General features: G+C 43.1%; 1 protein-coding gene across 1 annotated transcript in view; it reads left to right on the forward strand.

Annotated features, from left to right (window-relative positions):
- The window catches only part of LOC127578773 (serine/threonine-protein kinase 3/4), a 150,349-nt gene that overhangs the window by 28,764 nt on the left and 96,781 nt on the right, over window positions 1–24,804 (forward strand). Inside the window, exons 4-8 of the mRNA XM_052031215.1 lie at window positions 1,066–1,180; window positions 4,243–4,407; window positions 10,533–10,700; window positions 13,226–13,363; window positions 20,503–20,631. Of these exons, the coding sequence (XP_051887175.1) occupies window positions 1,066–1,180; window positions 4,243–4,407; window positions 10,533–10,700; window positions 13,226–13,363; window positions 20,503–20,631 (715 nt within the window). The remainder of the gene's footprint in view (window positions 1–1,065; window positions 1,181–4,242; window positions 4,408–10,532; window positions 10,701–13,225; window positions 13,364–20,502; window positions 20,632–24,804) is intronic.

The following is a 24,804-nucleotide window of genomic DNA, read 5'->3' on the forward strand; positions in this document are numbered from 1 at the left end:
TATGGGGAGCAGTTCTGAAGAGAGCGAGCAGCAGCTGTGAGTGGGTGGCCTCTGTCCTGCAGAAAGTGAGCAGCTGGAGAGTGAGGGGCAGGCAGTGTGGAGTGTGGTGGGGAAGCAGGAAGGGGCTGTGAAGGAAGGAGGAGGAGGGAACTCTGAGGGGGCTGAGGAAAAGGGGTTTGGGCCAGATCTTGCACTTGTGCCTGAGCTAATTTGACCCTGTGTGCGTGCATGTGGGTTACAAGAACACAAGAAAATAGGAGCCGCTGTAGGCCACCCTCAAGCCTGCCCTGCCATTCAGTATGATGTGTTGGCCTTAACTCCTCTTCTGTGCCAGTTCCCCATAGCCCTCATTTCCTCGATATTTCAAATATTTAAGTTCCCCATAACCCTCAATTCCCCAATCTTTAAAATATTTATCCACCTCCACATTAAATATATCTAATGATCTTCCCTACGGCATTTTCTGGGGCAGAAAATTACAGAGGTTCACTACCCTCCGAGAGTCCACCACGCGTGTCTGCTAAGCCTGTACAGTGAAGCCTGGTCACTAATTATCCTGAACCTCCTTGCTGTTGGACCAAGACTTCGCTCTGGCAAGGCTGTATGGTAGCTGATGTACAACATTTAAAATGTTCACACACAGGCATCTTCCACTCTCCAGAAACAAGTCATCCTCAACCCAGAGGGACTTGGTGGTCTACTGCTGCTCCTATTGTATTCTTGTAACCCACACGAGCGCGCGCACACAGGATCAAACTAGCTCAAGCACAAGTGCAAGATCTTGCCCAAACCCATTTTCCTCAGCCTCCTCCCTCCGAGTTCCCTCATCCTTTACTCATCTCCTTCCTTCATAGCCCCTCGCTGCTCCACTCTCCTGCTGAGAAGATGTAAGCATCACTTCAAAACTAATTGATTACACAAAAAACGTCTGTTATGCGACAATGTTGGGTACATTGAGATAATGATTAACATTGTTCTAGTGGATGGGTCGAATGAACTTTGTTTTCAATCATTCTTTTGTTCTTTCTAGAACAATATTTTAATGATCTTTCCCTTTCTCAACAGTCCTCATGTGGTTAAGTACTATGGAAGCTATTTTAAGAATACGGACCTGTGGATAGTCATGGAATACTGTGGAGCCGGTTCAGTATCAGACCTTATTCGAATAAGGAATAAAACGGTAATTCTGTGCATTTGCTTCTATTCCAGGAAAGTTAATGTTATGGGACTGCAGTGTGTGAATGCAACTTATTTTAAACCAAAGCCCTTGGAATCAGTATTTCAAAAATGACTTTGTTTGTATTTGGAGTTCAGCAGCATTATGAAAGGCAAGAAAATAACTGGGTTACATTAGGGATCACGCCAGTGATGAATGAACAGGTCTAACCATACCGACACCATGGTACTGCATGGGTCTTGGGGAAAATTAGCTGTCCAGATTGAAAGGATATTGAGTAATCTTTAGAAATGGAATGACAGTTGACCCCACTGCTAGGCCATAATGATGGAGCGTTAATCATGAAGTGCAAGAGGTTAGCTTCGAACAGGGCAGAGATCTGAATGGTGTTGGCTGTAGGAAGCTGAATTTGTAGGTAGATGGAGGTCATGGATGGTTTGAAAATGGGGGCTACCCATTCAACACCTTGATTATGATCTAAGCCACTCCCTTGTTCCCTGGTCCCATTTGTAATTGTAAATTAGTTCCTGTTAATTCAAAAGGTGGAAAAGAACCATGTATTCCGTAAATATTGTAGGAGACAATCCCGACTCCAGCAGCAGTGCTGTAGTGTAAATATGGAGGTACACTTCTGTTCATGCATTAACATCTGGCAAGGCAGCTGGATAGCTGATCCACCCAGAACATAATTTTTTTGGCCATTGAATGAATGCATGAGCAGAAATATCACCTGTTTATTTTCCAGAGCACCAGCAATCTTGGTGCATTATTGAAAAATAAAGAACTGCAGATGCTGGAAATCTGAAATAAAAGCAGAAACTATTTGAAATGCTTGGCAGTCAAGGCAGCATCAGTGGAAAGGAGAACATGGTTAACATTCATGTCAATGACTCTTCATCAGAGCTGTATTTCTTTCTCCATAGATGGTGCCTGATCTGCTGCATATTTCTGGCGTTTCCTGTTTTTATTTTGGTCTATTGTTGTAGCTGCACTATTTCTGTGTGAAAGCCAAAAGAGATGTCGTATGTCCTTTACTGAAGCTGGGGTGCGGATGGCCAACAGCTGGAGACTAAGTACTAATTGGCATGAAGAAAATAATTTGGAGAAAGAGCATAACAATTCTCACCATCTCAAAATGAAAACCTTGAACATAGAACAGCAAGGAACAGGCCCTTTGGCCCATGATGTCTGCACGATGCCGAATTAAACTAATGCCTTCTGCCTGCACACGATCCGTATCTCTCCATTCCCTGCATATTCATGTGCCTGTTTAAAAGCCTCTTAAACGCCACTATCGTATCTCCTTCCACTACTACCCCTTGCAGTGAGTTCCAGGCCCCTACAACTCGCTGTGTAAAAAAAAAAATATTCCTGTACATTCCCTTTAAACTTTCCCTCTCTCACCTTAAAGCTATACCCTCTAGTGTTTGACATTCCTATCCTGGGAAAGAGATTCTGACTGTCCACCCGATCTATGCCTCTCCTAATTTTTTAAATTTCTATCAGGTCTCCCCTCAGCCTCCCCAAAGCCTCTACATCCTTTGTGTAATGGAGTGACCAAAACTGCATTCAATGCTGCAAGTGTGGCCTAACCAAAGTTTAATACAACTGCATCATGACTTCCTGACTCTTATACTCTATGCCCCTACCGATGAAGGCAAGCATGCAATATGCCTTCTTTACCACTCTATCTACTTACGTTGCCACTTTCAGGAAGGTATGGACTTGGAGTTCAAGTAGGAGACAGGATGAACCTGTAAACGAGGAAATTAAGGCAACTTTAGGAAAAAAGTACAAGTGTGAGTTTATAGTGTCAGAGTCACACAGCACGGAAACAGGCCCATCAGCCCAACTTGTCCATGCCGACCAGGATGCCTATCTAAGCTGGTCTCATTTCCCCACATCTGGTCTATATCCCTCTGAACCTTTCCCATCCATGTACCTGTCCAAGTGCCTTTAAACTGTTGTTAATGTACCTGCCTCAACCACATCCTCTGGCAGCTTGTTCCACATACATACCACCCTCTTGTGTAAAATAAAAGTTGTTCCTCAAGTTCCTATTAAATCTCTCCCCTCTCACCTTAAACCTATGCTCTCTAGTTCTCGATTCCCCAACCCTGGGGAAAAGACTGTGTGTATTCACCCTATCTCTGCCCCTCACACCTCTATAAGGTCACTGCTCAGCTTCAACGTTCCAATGAATAAAGTCCTAGCCTGCCCAACCTCCCCCGTAACTCAGGCCCTCGAATTCTGACAAGATTTTCATAAATCTTCTTTGCAGCTTAGTGACATCTTCCCTATAACAGGGTGACCAAAACCATACATAATAGTCCAAGTGCAGGAAGTGCAGTCTTGCAGAACTATAACGTAACATCCCAGCTCCTAAATGCCTTGACTGATGAAGGCTAGCTTGCCAAATTCCTCCTTCACCCTCCTTGCAGTGGGTTTTAGAAGGGATGGTGAAGCTAATATTGTGGGACAAAGCAAATGGAGTTATCTTGGGTTGCTACTGTTAGCTAAAGATGCATGATGAAACCTGTTTGAATAAATTAAACAGACTTGCCTTTGCTTGTCCTACTTAAGGCCTTCAAGGAGATTGCAAGATAATATTTCAGCTGTTTTGCTTAGAAGACTGGTGTTTGTAATCGTTAGCAATGCAAGTTCTGAAAGAAATTTATACCAACTGATTAAAACCAGCACAGAGTAGCAGCTGTGCTTTTCCTTAATTACAGTGATGGCATTCCAAAGAACTTCAGTAAAATGCTCTAGCACGTACAATGGTCAAGCCAGGTGCTATAGAAATGCAAAGCGCCTTGAATGGCAACCAGTTGTGAGTGGGGAACATATCTTGGAGAAAGTACGTGGTCATTTGGGTACCAAATTAGTTGAGGAGTTGGGGCATCTCCTGAACTTCAGATGGTGCAGACAGAGAGGAAATGTGGGTGTCAGTATATCTGGTGGTGAGATACTTTACAGTGGTGGTTACTTAAAAATGCACTATGACAAACCTTATTTTTGTTTCCAAAAGACAGCGTTGTAAATCAAGTTCGTTTCCTTTTCTTTAGCTAACAGAGGACGAGATTGCCACAATCTTACAATCCACGCTAAAAGGACTGGAATATCTGCACTTCATGAGAAAAATCCACAGGGATATCAAAGCCGGGAACATCCTGCTCAACAATGAGGGACATGCTAAACTGGCAGATTTTGGAGTTGCGGGTCAGCTTACTGTAAGTCACCTCTGGAGGATAATGACCCACAGCAGCCAAACAACTGTTGTATTGAAGTTGTCTCTGCAGGACCTTCCCCTGCTTGGATAGGAGAATATATCAACAATAATCTATTGACAAAGTACAGAATATGAACCAACAATGAACAAGAAATATTTTATGCACAAAAGTAATAAATTTGGCTGCTCTTAAATCTTAGATATACTGGTACAAACCATTTCTAGACTCATTGAGCGAGACGTCCGAACATGGGAACAGTCTCCTGAGCCCATTGCACCATTCACTGAGCACAGCTATTCCATTATCTTAATTGAAATTGGTTTGTTATTGTCACATGTACCGAGCCAACAATACAGATCATTTCATTGCACCGGTGCATTGAGGTAGAACGATTATAATAGAAGTAATGAGAAGATCTGCAGTGAGCGGCTTGCAATGAGTCACCGTGCTCCAGCTTTGTCTTAGAATCATTTTCAATAACCAGTAATATTAAGGTATCAGTCTGAGGGTCAAAATTATAATATAATTTAGCATGAACAGCTTTCCAACACTTTATGAACCTCTGCGTGTGGAAATGTTTCCTGACTTCATTCCTGAAAGGCATGGCTCTCTTGATTATACCCCCAATCAGAACAAGTGTAAGGGAACAGGAACAGTCAGGACAAGGAGGGAACAAGTGATCTTTCTCTGTGCGTCCCTCCTGAAACCATAACTTAATCATTCCTTGACCTTCTTGAGTTTGAGGAAATACTACCCTGGTCTGTGTAATCCGTTACCATAACAGGGCAGCAAGGTCGTGCAACACTTGGTGCCACTGCCTCACAGCTCAGTGACCAGGTGTCATTCTGACCTCGGGTGCTGTCTGTGTGGAGTTTGCACCTTCTCCCTGTGATTGCGTGGGTTTCTGACGGGTGCTCTGGTTTCCTCCCACATCCCAAAGATATGCTGGTTGATTAAATGGCTACTGTTTACGTTACTGGCTATGAAGTGCTTTTGAATATTCCAAGATTGTGAAAGGCATGATATGAATGGAGTATACTGGACGCTATGTAATACGCTGGTATTCAAAAGTCTAGAATACTGATCTAGTGTCAAGTTCACATTGCACCATGGCAGCCAGGAATTTATATTCATGTGGTTAATTAAAACAGGAAATCTGAAAACAAATATACTAGATCGTGACCATGAAACTTGTGAACTGTTGTCAAATTTATCTGTTTCGATAATGTCACTCGGGAAATAAAATCTGATGATACCAGATCTGGGCTATACATGACTCCCGATCCACAGTGATATGATTCATTCTTAACTGCCCTTTGAAGTGCAGATCAAGGGCATTACAGGGTTGGGCAGTAAAAAGCAGCACGGTACCTCGCAGTTCCAGGGAACTGGATTCAATTGTGACCTGGGGTGGTGCACATGCGGAGTTTGCACATTCTCATTGTGACCGCATAGGTTTCCCCTGGGTGCTCTGGTTCCTCCCATATCCCAAAGGCATGCTATTGGTAGGTTAATTAGCTGTATATTACCCTTGGTGTAGTTAAGTGGCAAAAGAATCAAGGACAATGGATGGACAGAATAAGTTGTGGGGCTGTGAAGAAATGAGGAAGGGGGGGAAATAGGACTGTTGGGATTGCTCTGTTCTGAGCTGGCATGGACCCAGTGGGCCAAGTGGCCTCCTCCTGTGTCATAACAAGTAAAGATAATTCAGCCTTTAATCTGCCAGTGGTAAATCTACATTGCACTCCTTCCAAGGTCATTATATCTTCCATATAGTGTAGTGCCCAGCATTTCTCTCAGTAATCAGTGCTTTAGTGCTTGGTAAACCTGTAACGTAACTTCTCTGTTCTTGTACTTTAATCCTGTAAAGTTCAACATTCCTTTATTCTTTTTTCTAAATTATATTTTCTGTACTTATCCATGGGATTGAAATGATACATGGTTCTAGACCCTGAAATCTCTTTTCGATTTAACTTCCAATTTTTCACTATATAGAAAGTACGCCACTCTCTGAACGCTTGAAGTTGTTGACTTTGTGATTGTTGGTATAGAAATCCATCTGCCACCGTTTCTCCAGTTTGCATCATCTATTGCCATCTCTGTATAATTTAATGCTTCAGTCTTTATTGCTTACAGTGTCTTCTTTCTTTGTGTTCATGGCAAATTTTGATATCATATTCCATCACATCATCTAACTTGATTACAGATTTGGAGAAAAGTTGTACGCTCCCCACCCCAACATGGATCATTGTGCATCCCACTGATTACATCTTGCTATTTTGAGTAGCTACCCATTGTCCTTGCACCCTGTATCCTGTTGCTCAGCCAGTTTCAGTCAGTAATTTGCCTTCAGTTCTGGGTACATTCAGTGCTCCCATGTTCCAAGAGAGAATGTGTTAGAGATGGGGCCATTGCAGGCCTGACTCGTTCTGGTGCAGTTCCTGATGAACATGGGAAGGGCAATTGATTTAATCTCGTAAGTCCTTCCAGAGCATTGGAATGCAATTGGCCACAGAAACATTGCAATCTGGTTCAGTAAAGTTCTGTAAAAATGAAATTAAAAAATAGACTTTTGTTTTCAACAGTTTAAGTAGTTTAAGGAAGTTGAATAATAAGTTCACAAACTTGGCTTGCATTCCCTTGAAGTTAGAAGGCCAAAATGATCTGATTGCAGTTACCAAAACATTATAACAATTTTGTGAGTTAGGTACTGAGCACTATTTCCTTTGGTGGGAGTAATCAAGAACAAGGGACTACAATCCTAGAATTAGAACAGGGCGATTCAGGTGGATATTGGAAATCTGGAATTTGTTCTCCCAAAACGTTCTTGTGGCTTGATCAGCTGAAACTATATGAAAGCGATCTGTAGACCATCTCACTGGCTCTCCACTCGGCTTTGGAGCACCTAGACAACAGCAAAACATACGTCATGCTGCAGTTTACGGCTTGATGTTCAACACCATCATCCCTTCAATACTAATCAGCAAGCTTGAAAACCTGGGCCTCTGTACCTCCCTCTGCAGCTGGATCCTTTACTTCCTTATCGGGAGACCACAGTCAGTGCGGATCAGTAGTAACGTCTCCTCCTCGCTGACAGTCAACACAGGCACAGCTCAAGGATGTGTGCTTAGCCCACTGCTCTACCCTCTCCCTACACTCATGACTGTGTGGCTAAGCACAGCTCAAATGTCATCTATAATTCACCAATGACACCACTGTTGTTGGTAGAATCTCAGATGATGACGATGAAGAGGCGTACAGGAGTGAGATAGATTGGCTAGTTGAGTGGTGTTTCAACAACAACCTTGCACTCTACGTCAGCAAGACCAAGGAATTGATTGTGGACTTCAGGAAGGGGAAGTTGGGAGAACACATCAGTCTTCATTGAGGGGTCAGCGGTGGAAAGGGTGAGCAGCTTCAAGTTCCTGGGCGTCAACATCTCAGAGGATCTATCCTGGTCCCAACACATTGATGCAGTTACAAAGAAGGCACACCAGTGGCTCTACTTTGTTAGGAGTTTAAGGGGATTGGGTATGTCACCAAATTTCTGCAGATCTATGGTGGAGAGCAGTCTTACTGGTTGCATTACCGCCTGGTATGGAGACTCCAATGCGCAGGATCGAAAGAGCCTGCAGAGGGTTGTAGACTCAGCCAGCTCCATCACGGGCACAACCCTCCCCACCATCGAGGACATCTTCAAGAGGCAGTGCCACAAGAAGGTGGCATCTATCATCAAGGACCCTCGCCTCCTGGGACACGCCCTCTTCACGGTGCTACCATCAGGGAGGAGGTACAGGAGCCTGAAGACCCACACTCAATGTTTCAGGAACAGCTTCTTCCCCTCCACCATCAGATTTCTGAACGGTCATGAACCCATGAACACTACTTCCTTAGTCCTCTTTTGCACTATTTATTTATTTTTTTTAACATATAGAGATTTTTGTGTCTTTGTCTTGCACTGTACTGCTGCCACAAAACATCAAATTTCACGACATATGTCAATGATGATAAACTTGATTCTGATTATGGCTTTTGTATCAATAGCCGAATAAACAGTGTTAAGGTTCAAGTTGGGCTTAATTTAAATGAATGTGGAGCTGGCACATAGAACTGAATGACCTTCTGCTGTATTGGCCATGACAGTTGTGTTAATTTGGCTAGAAGGTAGGGGTTCAAGCACCTTGGGGCTGATACCTCGATGAGGTATGGAGAGGGAGCTCTGTGAGAAAACATAAGGGAGTGTAATGTGCTTGGAAGGAATAGATGACATGGGGTCCCTAAAGCTGTCCACAATGCGATTTCCTGGCCTCATATTAGGGATCAATGTAGAATAATTGATAATTATTAATCACAATTTCTTCGGTCTTAGTCATACAGCACAGCAAATGAACGCAGGGGTCCTGTGTGCTTGCTTCACCATCTTGTCTATTGGCTCATAATGTCATGATAAAGGGGGTAGAAGCTGAACTGTCAGAGCCATGGTCCACGGTGGCACGTTTCACAGTAGAATATTGCAGACTGTGAATATTGTACATCTGTTAGTCTTCTGTTCTCTCTTAAGACATTTATTCTGTCTATCAGTTTGCTTCATTTGGCCACAAGGTGATAAAATAGATTCCTTTTTCAATTAGTTGTATTCAATAAAGAGAGTTTATTGATGGCAGCACCACAGTCAGTGAGCTGGAGGTGGGGCCACCAAAATATTTTGGACAAAGCCAAAATAACACTCCAATGTAAATTGTGATGAATGTTTAAATAGTACACTGTATGTGTAATTGAAGTTCTTATGAAGATTTGCGTCTTGTGAAGTTTTTGTTTAAATGGGATGTGGGTGTCACAGGCAAGGCCAAGATTTAACACTTTCCCTCATTGTCCTTGAGGTAATCCACCATGTTGAACTGCTGCAGTGTCTATGAAGATACTCCCACAGTGTGCTGTTAGGTACAGGATGCCAGGATTTTCACCCAGTGAAAATGTAGCTCGGGCTGGCAGCCCATCCTGTTTAATTCTAGGGATATTCAGATGTAGGTAGCACTTTGGTACAAATGAGTGGCTTGATTGGTTAGAGACGGCTACCTTCCTGTGGATCAAATTTAGCCCAGATTAGGTAAGGAGAGCAAATTTCCTTCCCAAAAGAATATTAGTTAACCCAATGGATTTTTGCAAAATCCAGTAGTTTCATGATTACACTTATTGATGTTAGCTTTTATTTCAGTTCTAGGTTATTTAATTAACTGAATTAAAGTCCCCAGCTGCTGCAGTGGAATTTTAAGTCATGTGTCTGTATCATTAGTCCAAGCTTCTCAGCCTATATCATTAAGTTACACAAGCAAGATACTTCTCTGCCCAGATTCAAACCTTACTGTGCATCAACTGACATCTGTTTCTCTCTCCCCTCTCCTTTGCCCCATCTCCCAATTATAGATTGCAGAATTCATTAGCACAAGGCATATTTGAGTAAATAAAATAATTAGGTAACTTGGAGGAGAAAGGAGTCAAAGTTTGTAATGATGTAATTAGACAGAGTCAAATAAGGGCAAGATTCTGAGGAGCTTAACGCTGACTTGGAGCAGGTGAGCTGAATGGTGTCTGTCACACTTCCTGTGTAGCTCAATGGTTCTGCCTGTCCTCTTTTGCACAAAGTCACTTACTAGCAAGAATTATTGATTAGCAATTGTGTGTAGAGACTGCGGCTTATTTCCATTTGCCTCTTAATCACAGAGCAGTTTGTCCTCCACCATTCTCCCAAATTGGTTCTAATTTTGAATTTGGTGAATGTTGGTTAATATTTCCAATTAATGATCTTGCTTCCAATTGTGTGTAAAACAGAAATGGTGTATACTGGCCTCTGGCACCCCTGCCTAAATTCTGTGTAATCTGAATGCAGTGCCTGCAGGAGCAGAGTAAGTGGATTCAGTGGTATCTTTCAAAAATGAAATGGATGTAGCCTTGAAAAGAACAGGGAAAGTGTCACTAATTGGGTAAAAAGCCAGCACAGCTCAGGGGTGTGATGCATACTGACCTCCAATTTAATTCCGCCTCGTGTTATAGTTTGGGGTGGTGAAACGCTAAGGGCCCAGTCAGAAATTCCTTTGAGTAACTTATGTGTGTGTGTGTGTACTCAGGATACGATGGCCAAGAGGAACACAGTGATTGGAACTCCATTCTGGATGGCGCCCGAAGTGATCCAGGAAATCGGTTACAATTGCGTGGCAGACATCTGGTCCTTGGGGATTTCGGCAATAGAGATGGCTGAAGGGAAGCCACCGTACGCGGACATTCATCCAATGAGGGTAAGGAGAAAGAAAGGTATACCAAGTCCATCGCATTTCAAAGGCATTCGTGTCTCATACTGTGCATTTGAGTTCATGCTACCACCCACAGCATTTGGAGGAAATCTGCTTCTGAAAGGGAAATAATCAGTGACTTTAAAACTGAGAATGTTTAAATGGGAGAGGGACACTCAGCCCATCAAGCCTGTTCTGCTGTTTAATTCTAGCTGAACTCATGACATTGCACCATGGTAGTAACAGTTGGAAAAAGGCAGCAAAGTGTTGTAGCTACTGTAGAAGGTTGCTGTAGGTTACAGCAGGACATTGATAGGATGCAGAACTGGGCTGAGGAGTGGCAGATGGAATTCAACCCGGAAAAATGTGAAGTGATACACTTTGGAAGATCGAATTTGAAGGCAGAATACAAGGTTAATGGCAGGACTCTTAGCAGTGCGGAGGAACACAGGGATATTGGGGTCCATGTCCATAGATCCCTCAAGGTTGCCGTGCAGGTTGATAAGGTTGTTAAGAAGGTGTATGGTGTTTTGGCTTTCATTAGTTGGGGTATTGAGTTAAAGAGCTGCGAGGTAATGTTGCAGCTCTATAAAACTCTGGTTAGACCACACTTGGAGTATTGTGTTCAGTTCTGGTCACCTCATCATAGGAAGGATGTGGAAGCTTCAGAGAGCATCCAGAGGAGATTTACCAGGATGCTGCCTGGATTGGAGAGCATGTCTTATGAGGATAGGTTGAGCGAGCTAGGGCTTTTCTCTTTGGAGAGAAGGAGGATGAGAGGTGACTTGATAGAGGTGTACAAGATGATAAGAGGCATAGATCGAGTGGACAGTCAGAGACTTTTTCCCAGGGTGAAAATGGCTAACACGAGGGGGCATAATTTTAAGGTGATTGGAGGAAGGTATGGGGGGGGGATGTCCGAGGCAAGTTTTTTTTTACACAGAGTGGTGGGTGTGTGGAACGCACTGCCGGCCGAGGTTGTGGAGGCAGATACATTAGGGACATTTAAGAGATTCTTGGCTAGGCACATGAACAATAGAAAAAAGGTAGGCTATGTGGGAGGGAAGGGTTAGATAGATCTTAAAGCACGATATCGTGGGCTGAAGGGCCTGTACTGTGCTGTAATGTTCTATGTTCTAAAGCTACTACACCCATTGTGTGCCAGCAAACATTTGGCTTTTCAAGAGAACGTCCACTTTCATGTCACATTGAATATTCTAAAATAGTAACTAATAAAGTGGGAAGTGTGTCGGTTGGAGAATTCTTTCAAAGTGAAAAGGGAAACCATAGAAGTAAGAATGCTGAGGTAGTCACAGCATCAGTTAGTGTTTGTCATGATCCAGTTAATAACATCTTCACCTCTGAGTCAGAAGGTTGTAGGTTCAACTCCTTGCCCCTTGTTCTGTGCAGCATTAAGAGGGTGTTGAATTATCTGAGCTGCCCTCTTTTGGACGAAACTTTACAGAGAAAACCTATCTGCACTCTCAGGTGGATATAAAGGGACCAGCGGGGTTATTCAAAGAAGAGCAGGGCAGTTCTCCCTGGTGTTCTCCCATGAACTGGCTGTTTGCAAATTGACTACCAAGTTTCCTATATTACAACAGTTCCAAATTACTTAATTACTGTAAAGTAAATTTGGATGTTCTAAGATCGTATAGAAATAACAATTATTTGAGTTTTTCCTTTTGAGGGGGATGAACAGTTCCCCCTTAACATTCTGAATGTGTACTTCTACTTTTCAACTTTATTTGTTTGGGTCAGATCTGTTGTCTATTTTTGGCATTTCTTTCATTTCAATTTTGAAAACCTTGCCTAAGCCTATTTTTAAAGTTATACCGCATGTGGTGCCAAGCCTCAGAATGCAGTTTCTTGTTAATCGGCTTTGGATTTTTCTGCAGTTATGGTGCTATCAAGTAAACAGGAGTTTTTTTTTCTAGAGTTAAGGTGCTATCTAGCAAACAGGAGTCTTGTCCTGCAGAAAATTGCAAGATAAATTTCCGTAGTACTGGGAGCTTCAATTGACTTCATTAAATTGCTTTTTCAAAGTGATGGTTATTATAAATATAGCAGTAAAATTGGTTGCCACAATGAAGATCTTTTTCAAGGCCTGGATAGAGTGGACGTGGAGAGGATGTTTCCATCAGTGGGAGAGTCTAGGATCCAAGGGCACAGCCTCAGAATAAAGGGACGTCCCTTTAGAACTGAAAAAGTTTTAGTTTTCAGCCAGAGGGTGGTGAATCTGTGGAATTCGTTGCCACAGAGGCTGTGGAGGCCAAGTCATTGGGTGTATTTGAGGCAGAGATTGATAGATTCTTGATTGGTAAGGGTTATGGGGAGAAAGTGGGAGAATGGGGTTGAGAAAAAAGAGCCATGATTGAATGCTGGAGCAGACTCGATGGGCCGAATGGCCTAATTCTGCTCCTATATCTTATGGTCTTACAATCAGTTTTTTAATTCAATCAAGATCGGCATTTTATATTTAACCATTTGTCTGAACGTGACCTGAAAAGACTTTTTTCCTTATTCTACAGGCTATTTTTATGATTCCCACAAACCCACCGCCAACATTCCGGAAACCAGAGCTCTGGTCAGATGAATTTACTGATTTTGTAAAGCAATGTTTAGTTAAAAACCCAGAGCAAAGAGCTGCTGCTACCCAACTCCTGCAGGTATGTGCAAACCAAATTTGACGACAACAAACAAAAAGGAATGTTCTTGGCAGTTAAATGCACATGTTCCACATGCCACTCGGTATTCAAGAGGGTTAGTTTAATCAATGTCGGAAGCATTACACCCAGAAACATGATATGTCACATACCAGCAACAATAGAAACACAATGAGACATGTATAGGTGTTAGAAACTATTTTATTAATAACTACTTGTAATAATAAGAAAAGTAAAAATGTTAGATACTAAGCGTTAACCCCAAAACTAAACCGGGAGTGTGTGTGTGTGTGTGTGTGTGTGTGTGTGGCAAATTCTCAAACCCCAAGTCTAGGAATAGTTCTCAAAGTTCAGTTCAGCAAGTCATAAGGTGAAACGTGAGCAAAGGCTTTTGCAAAACCACAGTTGACTGAAGAGAAAATGTAGAGAGAAATTAAGAAATCCACATGTTCCACGATGGAACCCATACGACACCTCAATCTCCGAAGATCTCCACTGCTTTGTTCCGGAGTATCTGCCACCCCGAAGGCATTTGACACATGGCCACCCACAAAAATACCTGTTTTCCAGTACAGGTTAACGACAAAGTGGACTCCACTTGATTGCTCCAAAAATACATACATGGATTGTAGTGACAGACACAGCTATTGTTCTTCATCCATTAATACAGAGACCAGCAGTCAGTCAGTCAGTCTCTCTCTCTCTTCAGCTCTCTTCAGCTCTCTTCAGCTCTCTTCAGCTCTCTTCAGCTCTCTTCAGCTCTCTTCAGCTCTCTTCAGCTCTCTTCAGCTCTCTTCATCTCTCTTCATCTCTCTTCATCTCTCTTCATCTCTCTTCATCTCTCTTCATCTCTCTTCATCTCTCTTCATCTCTCTTCATCTCTCTTCATCTCTCTTCATCTCTCTCTCTCTTTTCAACTCTCTGTGCGAAACAGCCAGCACATTGTTATAGTCTTGCTGTCTTGATAACACCACACACACACTACTACTCTACTGTCCAGGTGCCTTAAAGGGACATTCACCAAATTGCAACCTGGCTCGTAACAGATATTCAACCAAGTCCTGGTGACAGAGCAATGAACTAATGGTAACGCTAACAGGAAATACAATATTTAGCCAAGTACTGGTGATGTTGTAACAGGAAACATGACACAGTAAAACTCAGATAATCCAGCACACTGGGGACTTTGGTGGACTGGCAGATTTTCCAGACTATCGGATGTTGTTCTATCAGTACTCCATCACACTTCTAATTCATCTTTTTTTAAGTGTCACGTATTTTTTTCCCCCAGTGAACCCAGTAACAAGGACATGGGAAATAAAATCTTGTGAGCCTCAAGGGAGCGCGGGAACAGGGGCCCCAGTAAGTGGGAAGGGAGCGCGGGAACAGGGGCCCCAGTGAGTGGGAAGGGAGCGCGGGAACAGGGGCCCTGGGTGAGCTGGATGCCGAACCATTGGTATTTCCAAATAGTCATTGAGCAGACTATTTGACCTGTAGTTAATGAAATACTAATAATATTGTTATAAAGCAACACAATGACAACACCATAATACTGTACCAGAAACACCTATAAAGATCATACTTAAACAAATTTGATCTGATTGGGTATGACAAGTTAATCCTGATTATGGGCCTGTGAACTTGACATTCTTTTCCTATCCAACCAGACCCTCACCATAAATATAACGATCTCCGCCAGGTTATGTCCAGGATCCTGTTACAGGCATCTCGTTCAACATCACGGCCTCCTTTACCTGTCCAAGTTTTAAAATTTCTCCCCCATGCAAAGCACTTCAGTGTGTGCCTCTCTTCGCTCTCGTCTTCCCATCAAACTCACTGACTTTCCATTCCAGAGACCACCTCAACATGAGCTGTATCTCCTCCCAAACTCTCTGCCCCTTCCAGCAGCAACCTTGCTGAGTGCCTGGTTTAATATCTCGACCCTGAGAGCAATCCTTTGCCCTGAGAGAAACCTCATTGCACCTGTACAGCGACAGAGTATGCAGCACTAAGCTGCGGTGAGCTTGTCCTGTCCTGCCCAGCCCAACCCAACCCAAGCCCGGGGATTTGTAGCCTTTCCATATCTTCCCAACCTGAAGCTGACGTAAATAGTCGGGTCCCATTGAGCTGGAGTCAGGGAGCCAGGTTCTGCCGATGATATGTAGCTGAACATTGATGATAATACTACAGAAAGTGTAATATTTTGTCAAGACAGATGGTGCAGAAAAATGAATGAGAACTATTTAGCATTTTTACAGTGATTTTAGATTAAAATTCAAGAGGGTAGAGACATGATATTTGAATGATCATTTGGTAATAGTGGAGTGAAGAGAAGGAAATGAGAGGTCCAGACCATCCTCTGATAATGAACGGGTTCTGTTTTTATAGACATCCATGAGTCAATTTTGTCCGTAAACTGGAAAATACACAAAATCACTCGATCTAGTACTGCACCTCTGCTGTATTGTAATGAATGGCATCAAAAGCACATAAGACTAATAAGAAATAACAATAACTAAAAGTGGAGAGAGGGGAGACTAGTTCTGCTGCTTGTAGGAACGAACGTATGTCGGACTTTTGAATTTAATCATGTTGCGGGAGCACATTCGCGTGTAGGGGTGTCGGTAAGTTGGGCACTTGTAACCCAGGGACGGCCTGTAGATTTTTGCTGAAGGGGTGATGAATGCAAGTAGGAGCTGTAGGAGGACATTAAAGTGAAGTTGTAGAGGACCATGACTGAAATAGACCCATAGGAGCTCCTGGTACAGTGAGGGTAAAAGAGAACTGGGGTAATCTTAGACCAGGCCTGGAACCGATAAGGACATGTACTCCGATTGTTTGTGAGACATTATGGTGCCAGCTAGAAATTCCATTGGTTATGGTTTGTCATTTAAATTGGGACATGTTGGAGAGAGATTTGCACCAGCTATTCCCACAAGACTGGATTTGAATTATATACGAGTCCCACAGGCAAAATAGCCAGGAATCTGTTACACTGGCTCAAGGATTTTTTAGGAAAGGAATTCTTTGTTGTGTCTGCTGGATCGAGGAAGAAGAAAACATAGTGTGCCGGGCGTAGATTAGGTGTGTAAACAGTGTGGATTATAGTAACCGTGCTTATTGTCCTAAGTAACTTGACCCACCACAACTGATTATTCACCCCACGTCGCGGTGACTGAAGTATTACTTTGGAGTGAATGAGAGGACCCAAGATGAGGAAGACCGTGGGGGAGTCAAAGTCCCCGGGTTGAAAAGGCTCAGTGGTAACACAGCATTGGAAGAGAAGAGAGACAGCAGTCCCTGTGAATTGGTAGAGGAGACAGACAACAGTCTCTCCTCCCAAACCACCCCCCCCCCCCCCACCACCCGAGAAGGAAGAGGAGACAGACACCAGACCTCCCCCCCTCCCCTTCCCCCGAGTTGGAGGCGGAGAGAGATGGCGGTTCACACTGAAGTGGAAGAAGAGTGCAGGAGAGGTGGAGACTGAGTTTAGGGTCACTTTATGCACCCAGTGGTGATGGCAGCTGAGTGTGAGACTCACAATCCCACAGGACCGATCTGCCTCTGTCAGTTGGGAAATCACCGACCCATCTCAGAGCTCCAGGGACGATCAGCAGAGGATTCTCCTGAGGTTCTCTGGAAGAGGCCTGGGGATTCTGGTACAGGCTTTGAGTTTAGGGGTGGCGTGGGTGCAGCTGCTGGGATCTGAGGTAGGGGGAAACAGAGCAAGGGACTGACAGGGAGAGGTCCTGAAGAGGAAGAGCAGAGTGGTGGGTGGGCGGGCAGCCTCGCTTGGGGAGAGAGCAAGCTGTTGCGGACGTGGAGAGTGGAATTGGTGGGAGATGGGAGTGGCTGGAGAAGAGGGCAGATGAATGGAAAGGGAAAGTGAGAAGGAGAGGGAGGAGGACCGAGGAAGAGGAGTGAGAGGTAGTTAAGGAAGGGAGACTGAGAAAGGGCTGAATGAGGGTGGTGGCAATGCAAATGTGGGTGCCAAGGGAAAAAAATAGGGGCATATTCATGTGCCTGTGTCCACTGTCAGAGTACTCGTGTACGTGTGCCTGTGTCCACTGTCAGAGTACTCGTGTACGTGTGCCTGTGTCCACTGTCAGAGTACTCGTGTACGTGTGCATGCGGGCGAGGGCTGTGCCCCATTCTCCTGGATCTCCTTGCCTTTGGTCCAAGTCCTTGCTCTGTCAAGACTGAGAGGTCAGGTGATGACCACCCCCTCCCTCCCCCACACCCCCCGTTCGAGGCATTGCCGAGAAGTGGAGTGAAAGTAATTCCCCCCAGGGGACGACCTGAGAAGGAGGAAGGAATGAAAATCACACTCCAAATCTCTTGCTCTTGCTGGAAACAGCTGCCGGTAGTTAACTGCATGACCCTTTTGAGATATTACAAACCAGCACACGTGCCTTGCCAGACATCATGTTGTCTCTTGTCTTGCTGTTGAATGTTTGCCCCGGTTACATTATGTAACCAATGGCTGGAATTCTAATCGAGTACTTGAGGAATTTGATCTGCCGTGCAACATGTTGACCTCCAGAGATGAATCAGATGGGATGAAACGGATAGCAGTGGATTAGACGAGCTTAACTGCGTCGTTATTGAGCAACCCGCGGAAGTGGCCAATCCGGTATTGATCCAAAATAGAATGAATACAAATCAGCCTTTGATAATCTGATCTGACACCTTGTGCACTGTCAGAAGTAATCGATCTGAACTGAAGAGAAGATGTAGGTCTTCTGATGGTATAAGTGAGTTTTCTTAGTTCTTCAGATGCAGTTTCTTCACATGGGTCCCTCTGTGTACTTAGTGCTGTGGGCGGAACTGCAAAATAGAATAAAAATCATGGAGTCATAGAGAGATACAGCACAGAAACAGGCATACTGAATTCACACTGAATATCAACCACCCACTTACACATATCCTACATTAATTAGAACCATAGAACCTTGCAGCACAGAAAACAGGCCATTGGGCCCTTCTAGTCTGTGCCGAAACTTTATTCCATTAGTCCCATTGACCTGGACCCAGTCCATAACCCTCCAGACCTCTCCCATCCATGTATCTATCCAATTTATTCTTAAAACTTAAGAGTGAGCCTGCATTTACCACATCAGATGACAACTCGTTCCACACTCCCACCACTCTCTGAGTGAAGAAGTTCCCCCTAATGTTCCCCTTAAACCTTTCCCCTTTCACCCTAAAGCCATATCCTCTCGTACTTATCTCTCCTAATCTAGGTGGAAAGAGCCTGCTTGCATTTACTCTGTCTATACCCCTCGCAATTTTGTAAACCTCTATCAAATCTCCCCTCATTCTTCTACAATCCAAGGAATAAAGTCCTAACCTGTTCAATCTTTCCCTGTAACTCAACTCCTGAAGACCCAGCAACATTCTAGTAAGTCTTCTCTGCACTCTTTCAATTTTACTGATATCCTTCCTATAGTTAGGTGACCAGAACTGTACACTTCCTTTTTGTTTTACATTCTCCCCCACATTCTCATCAACTCCCCCAAGACTCTACCACTCACCTACACACTGGGAGCAATTTATAGTGGCCAGTTAACCTACCAACCCACGTCTTCAAGTTGAGCACCCGGGGGAAACCCACACGGTCACAGGGAGGATGTGGAAACGCCACACAGACAGCAGCCGAGGTTAGGATTGAATCAGGGTCTCTAGCGCCATGAGGCAGCGACTGAGTTGCCCGGTCACTCTCTGCTGCCCAGTGCGCCTGAACTGGATTCAGAAAGTGAGAAGTAAATCTTCAAGCGTTACCGCATTGTGTTATCTGGTCACTGACACACTACTAACAGCAAAATCTTTGAGTTCAACCCGGCTGATGTGTCCTTGTATTAGAATTGTGTCAGAACTTCAGATGTACTTCCCTGTAAAACACTTTAGGATGCCCCAAGGTCATGAAGGCCTTCCTGTAAAGACAAATATCCTCCCTATCTCTGGTAGTCTTGCATGGGACCCCAACAGGGCAATGAGGCAGAGAAATTCTACTCAAAGGATGTTTTCAAGTAAATTTTACATGGCCGAAATATTCATTTGTTTGCTCTGTTTCTTTCACACCGATGAGAAGACCTGAAAACCTTTGGTTCACAAAAATCTGTCAATTTCAGATCTAAAATAAATAATAAATTTAGCATCTGTTAACATTTGATAAAGGGCTCTAAACCTTTACCACCTTTTTCATCAGTAGTATTTTCAAAGTTAATGGTTTTCATCCAAGATTCCTCGTCACAGAGTCTATCCATCCTTCACTTCCCCTTATTAATCTGGGAAGATTTTGATCAAATTACTCCCTAACCTTTTAAGTTCCAAAGCGTAGAACTATTGTCATAATCTCTGTCCTATCAAGACTATCAATCATTCATTCTTCTGATCTGTTAGGATAGCATGCAGACAAAAGCTTTTCAATGTACATGGTACATGTGACAATAATAAACCAATTACTTAATATGCCTTCAATGGAATAAGGAATAGCAGAAATGCTGAAATGGAATAAACAGCATTGCCCCACCCGCTGCCAATAAAAATAATGAAACTGGGGATGCCCCCTGAAAAAATCAAGCTTCAAAATTATTACTTTTCCAATCAAGGCCTGAACCAGAGGTCAAGTATGGAGGGGCATGATTTTCAGGGCTGGGAGAGATTATTGAAAGGGAGGAGTAAGGCTAAGGAAACAATGATAAGAGCTTTAAAATGTAGACTTTGTGTAGCTGGGAACCATAGTGAGTCAGTAACACTTCAATAGCTTGTTTACTGAACAACAACAAAATAAATTTACATGGAATTTGTTCCTTAAAAAAAAGTCAAGCCATTTCTTGGGATTGTCATCAAACAAAAGTTGACACCAAGACACACGAGTGGTATTGAAGCTGAGCTATGTGCTAGTTATGTAACAGTTAAAGTTTGCATGTTCATGGGTAGATAGAGCGAAGAGTGCTTGCTTCCCAGTTTTGTGGATCTGTGTTGCTAATCCAGTTGTAACGTGAAGCAAAAGGTGAATTTGGGCTCTCCGCTGCGTGAGCCTTGTCAACCAATCACACAGCTGATCGATGGATGGCCATTTTTTTTTAAGAAGTATTTCTTTCAAACACTTTTCAAGCATTTTCCTTTTCACTTTTCAGCATCCGTTCATTAAAAGTGCCAAACCTGTGTCGATCTTGCGGGACCTGATCAATGACATGATGGAAATTAAACTGAAGCGTCAAGAAGAGCAGCAACGAGACTTGGATCAGGACGATGAAGAGAACTCGGTGGGTCTCCGGTTCCAGGTTTCTGTTGATCTTCCTTGCTCAAGAGCAGCACTGGGAGGTCATCTTGACTCTCAGCACACTTGCCTCTGGGTTAGAAGAATTTGGGTTGTGTGTCAGAACTTCAAACTGTCACTCCTGAAGCCTTAGGTTAGTTGGTTTTGCAACAACAATTAGCATTCATTAGCAGTAGAGCACAAACCCTTGAGGACACAATTTAAGCAGATTTGATCCTTTTAATTGCTATTGATTTACTTCGAATTTGGATGGGTTGGAGCTTTGTCATCAAGAAAGTTCAGTCCAGATAAATGTGAGGTATTGCATTTTGGGAGATCAAACCAGGGTAGGACTTGTACAGTGAACAGTAGTGCCCCTGGGGAGTGTTATGGAACAGAGGGACCTAGGAGTGCAAATTCATAGTTCACTGAAAGCAGCATCACAGGTAGACGGGGTGGTGAGAAGGCATTTGGCACACTGGCCTTCATCAGTCAGGGCACTGAATATGGGAGTTGGGAAGTTGTGTTGCAGTTATATGAGACATTGGTGAGGCCGCACTTGGAATATTGTGCACAGTTTTGGTCACCCTGTTATTGGAAAGATGTTATTAAACTAGAGAGAGCGCAGAAAAGATTTACCAGGATGTTGCCTGAACCTAGGGGCCTGAGTTACAAGGAGAGGTTGCATAGACTAGGACTTTATTCTCTGGAAAGTGGGAGATTGAGGGATAACCTAATAGAAGTATATAAGATCATGAGGAGCATAGACAGGGTGAAAGCACACAGGTTTTTCCCCAGGGAGGAGGTGCTAAAAATAAGAGGGCATAAGTTTAAGATCAGAGGTGAGAGATTTAAAAGGGACATCAGGGGCAGCTTCTTCACGCAAAGGGTGGTGTGTATTTGGAATGAGCTGCCAGAAATAGTGGTTGAGGCGGGCACGTTAGCAACGTTTAAAAGCCATCTAGATAAGCCCATGGATAGGAGAGGTTTAGAGGGCTACGGGCCAAATGCGGGCAGATGGGACTAGCTTGCTGGGCAACACAGTCGGCATGGATGAGTTGGGCTGAATGGCCTGTTTCTGTGCTGTATGACTCTAAGTTCACCAATTTAGTATTCTTTGCCAACCTTTCAAAAGAATACAATGGCTGTAGCCTGGTTACACAACCTAGGTGGGGAGAGGGAGTCACCACAATTTAATTGAATTGCTGAACAGTCTGGGAGCTGAACAACCTTTCCTGTTCCAACATCATTATCATTGATGTGCAGTGGAACTTTAATTATCTATCACTGGCTCTGCTTCAGTTGGATATGAGTAACTGAATCTTCCTATATTCAATCTGGTGATGAATACTTAGTTTTGCCGCAGACTTTTTATTATGAATCTCAGTATCTTAAGATAATAACCACATATTTTAACTCGAACAGATATTCTTGTGGAGGCAAAGAGGGTGGGGAAGAGAATTTCATTTTTACAGTGCCTTTCATGGCACATTCTGGTCTCAAAATGCTTTACAACCTGTGACGTCTCTGTTATCATGTAATGAGCACGGCAGCCAATTTGCTCTTAATAAGCTCCCAGAGCAGCAGAGTCATAACAATCAGACAACCTGCTTTAGTGATGTTGATTTGAGGGAAAAATTCAGGGCAGGGATTCCAGGGACAACTCGTTGACTTTCTTCAAAGTCATGTTAAGATAAAATCTTTCTGGTTTACAATAATTATGGAGGGTTCTTCTAAACTGAGTCCGGTGAATTTTTAGTTTCACTTACATCTGCAGAGTTATCTGCCAAGCAACAGAGGCTTTTCTAAATGTCATTACAAGAGCAAGTTTATATGCACATTTGATCTGCACTGCTTTGTTTTGGCTTGGTGATTGGAAGTGATGAGAATAATGTTCTGGATTAGTAAGAATGATCTCCTGCAGTAGTTTTGATTATCATGGAGGCTCAGAGATTTTTTTTTCCTTCCATTTCCTCCTCCACTTTTTTTTAAGGCATTGGCATCAAATTTACTTCAGACTGAGCCTGTGGCAGTTCCAGCCTCCCAATACAGGAAGATCTATGCTTGGCAACATTGCCGGTATGTTCTGTTGGTTGCTCCTGGGGTCAGGGAGGGCTAGATTGACCCTGGGTCCAGAATGAAGTGCAGTCTTCTATCAAAAAGCAAAGTGACTGTTCTGGGAAATATCCACCCTTACATTATACCTACTATCACCAGCATAACTTTGGAGCTGGTAAATTAGGCGGGCTGTGGAGGGAGGAGGGTATGGGATGATGGTGCTTCATGGAGGTTGGTGAGTTGGAGGGTGGAGAAGCAGAATTAAGAAATGTTAACCTTCAGAAATGAAAAGATAACATTAAATACCAGGTTTGGAAGTGGTTACACAAGATATGGAGGAAGATTATAGCATTGAGAGCATCTTTGTTTAGGAACAGGAATAGGACATTTAGACCCTTGGGGCCTGTTCTATTACTCAGTGGCTGATTTATATCTTAACTACATCTACCTACATTGATTCTGTAAGTTTGAGACTCTTCCCCAACAAAATTATATCACTCCGTGTAGAATTTTTGGGTGTAGGATTGCATGTTTGCACTTCCCTTCTGTGTGAAGCAGTTTTTCCTCTGGTTCCTTATAACTCCATTAGAGGAAATTATTTATATCTATGCAGTCAAATCCTTAAGCTATTGAATTGGATTACCTCTAACTCTTAGATAGACACATGAATGATAGAAAAATAGGGGGCTATGTGGAGGGAAGGGTTAGATAGCTCTTAGAGCAGGATGATTGTCGGCACAACATTGTGGACCGAAGGGCCTGTACTGTGCTGCAATGTTCTATGTTCTTCTACGTTCCAGGAAGTGCAAGCCCTCTGTCCAAACTGTCCTTAATTTAATTCTTCTGTCTCTGGTGTTCTAGTGATGGTGTGCTGTATCTCCTCCAAAGTCAATGTAGACTTAGGTGGTGCTGTACTCAGAACTGAAGCCATTCCGCCAGATATGGTCCAACCAGACCTTGATTGTTTACCCAGACTGCTGTTCTGTAATCCTTTTTATCATCCGTCACTTTTAACTCTTCTAGTTACAGTTTCTTATTGGGCTTGTAATCCTTTCTTTTTGTCTAGAAACCAATTTATAGAAAGTTTGTGTTACTGAATAGAAATAGACATAAGATGGAGGTGAGGTGTGTGTATTTGAGGAGTGTGATTTTTATGAGGTTTTGCATGGAACTTTCCTTTGTTTTCAATACAAAAATTGCATGCTTGTTTTTTTTTGAAGACAGGAAGTTGCCTGAGAAATCTTTGCATTTTTATAGTAATTTCTAATCAAAACATCGAACATTTCCATAGTTAATTTCTTTTTGCAGTGACTGGTACTGAGGTGAATGCAGCAGTTCAGCTATCCGTTAAGGTTGTAGTTGTTTGGTTTGCTTTGGATATGTGCGTGATGCGTGTGCATGCATTCTCAGATGTGTATGTGGTGTGTTTTCACATATGTTCACACAAGTGTGTGAAGATTTTACTATGCATATATTTGTGTAATGATCACACGCATATGGTGTATTTTCACGTGTGCACTCGCGTGTGTGTGTGTGTATTGCGTGTTGGCACAAACACCTTGTGTGTTTTCATACACTTGTATGCATGCGTAAGTGAAGTTGTATTACTGAAGAGGAAGTGTCGTCGTTGAGAAAATAGATCACGTTTTATTTTGCACATCCAAGCTTGGCATTCGGTTCTCCTTCACTAGTTATAGAATCATTAGACGATGAACAAAATCCCCGACCAGGTTCATTACACTTTCTCCATCATCCTGATGCAGGGTCTCGACGGGAAATGTCGACCATCCCTTTGCCTCCACAGATGCTGCCTGACCCACTGGGTTGCTCCACAGTCTGTTTTTCCTCTCCATCATCCAAAATGATATTTATCCATTTTTCACACCAGCCATTCAGTGCTTGCTGGTTAAGTTTGCCACTTAATGTTTTGTCAATCATCTTGATACTTGTGCTCATTTCACAGGTTGCTGAGTCTTTCCATGTTATTGAGAATGTCAGTGCATGAGGCTTGCACCCCACTGACGTAAACTTCTCTCTTTAATGTTCCTTCATAAGTGCCTCTTTTAAACATCAAGCTGTGACATGTTATTCAATATATTCTGTGTTTTTCTATACAAAAAAT

This window comes from Pristis pectinata, chromosome 16 (assembly GCF_009764475.1).
Source record: "Pristis pectinata isolate sPriPec2 chromosome 16, sPriPec2.1.pri, whole genome shotgun sequence".
NCBI lineage: Eukaryota > Metazoa > Chordata > Chondrichthyes > Rhinopristiformes > Pristidae > Pristis > Pristis pectinata.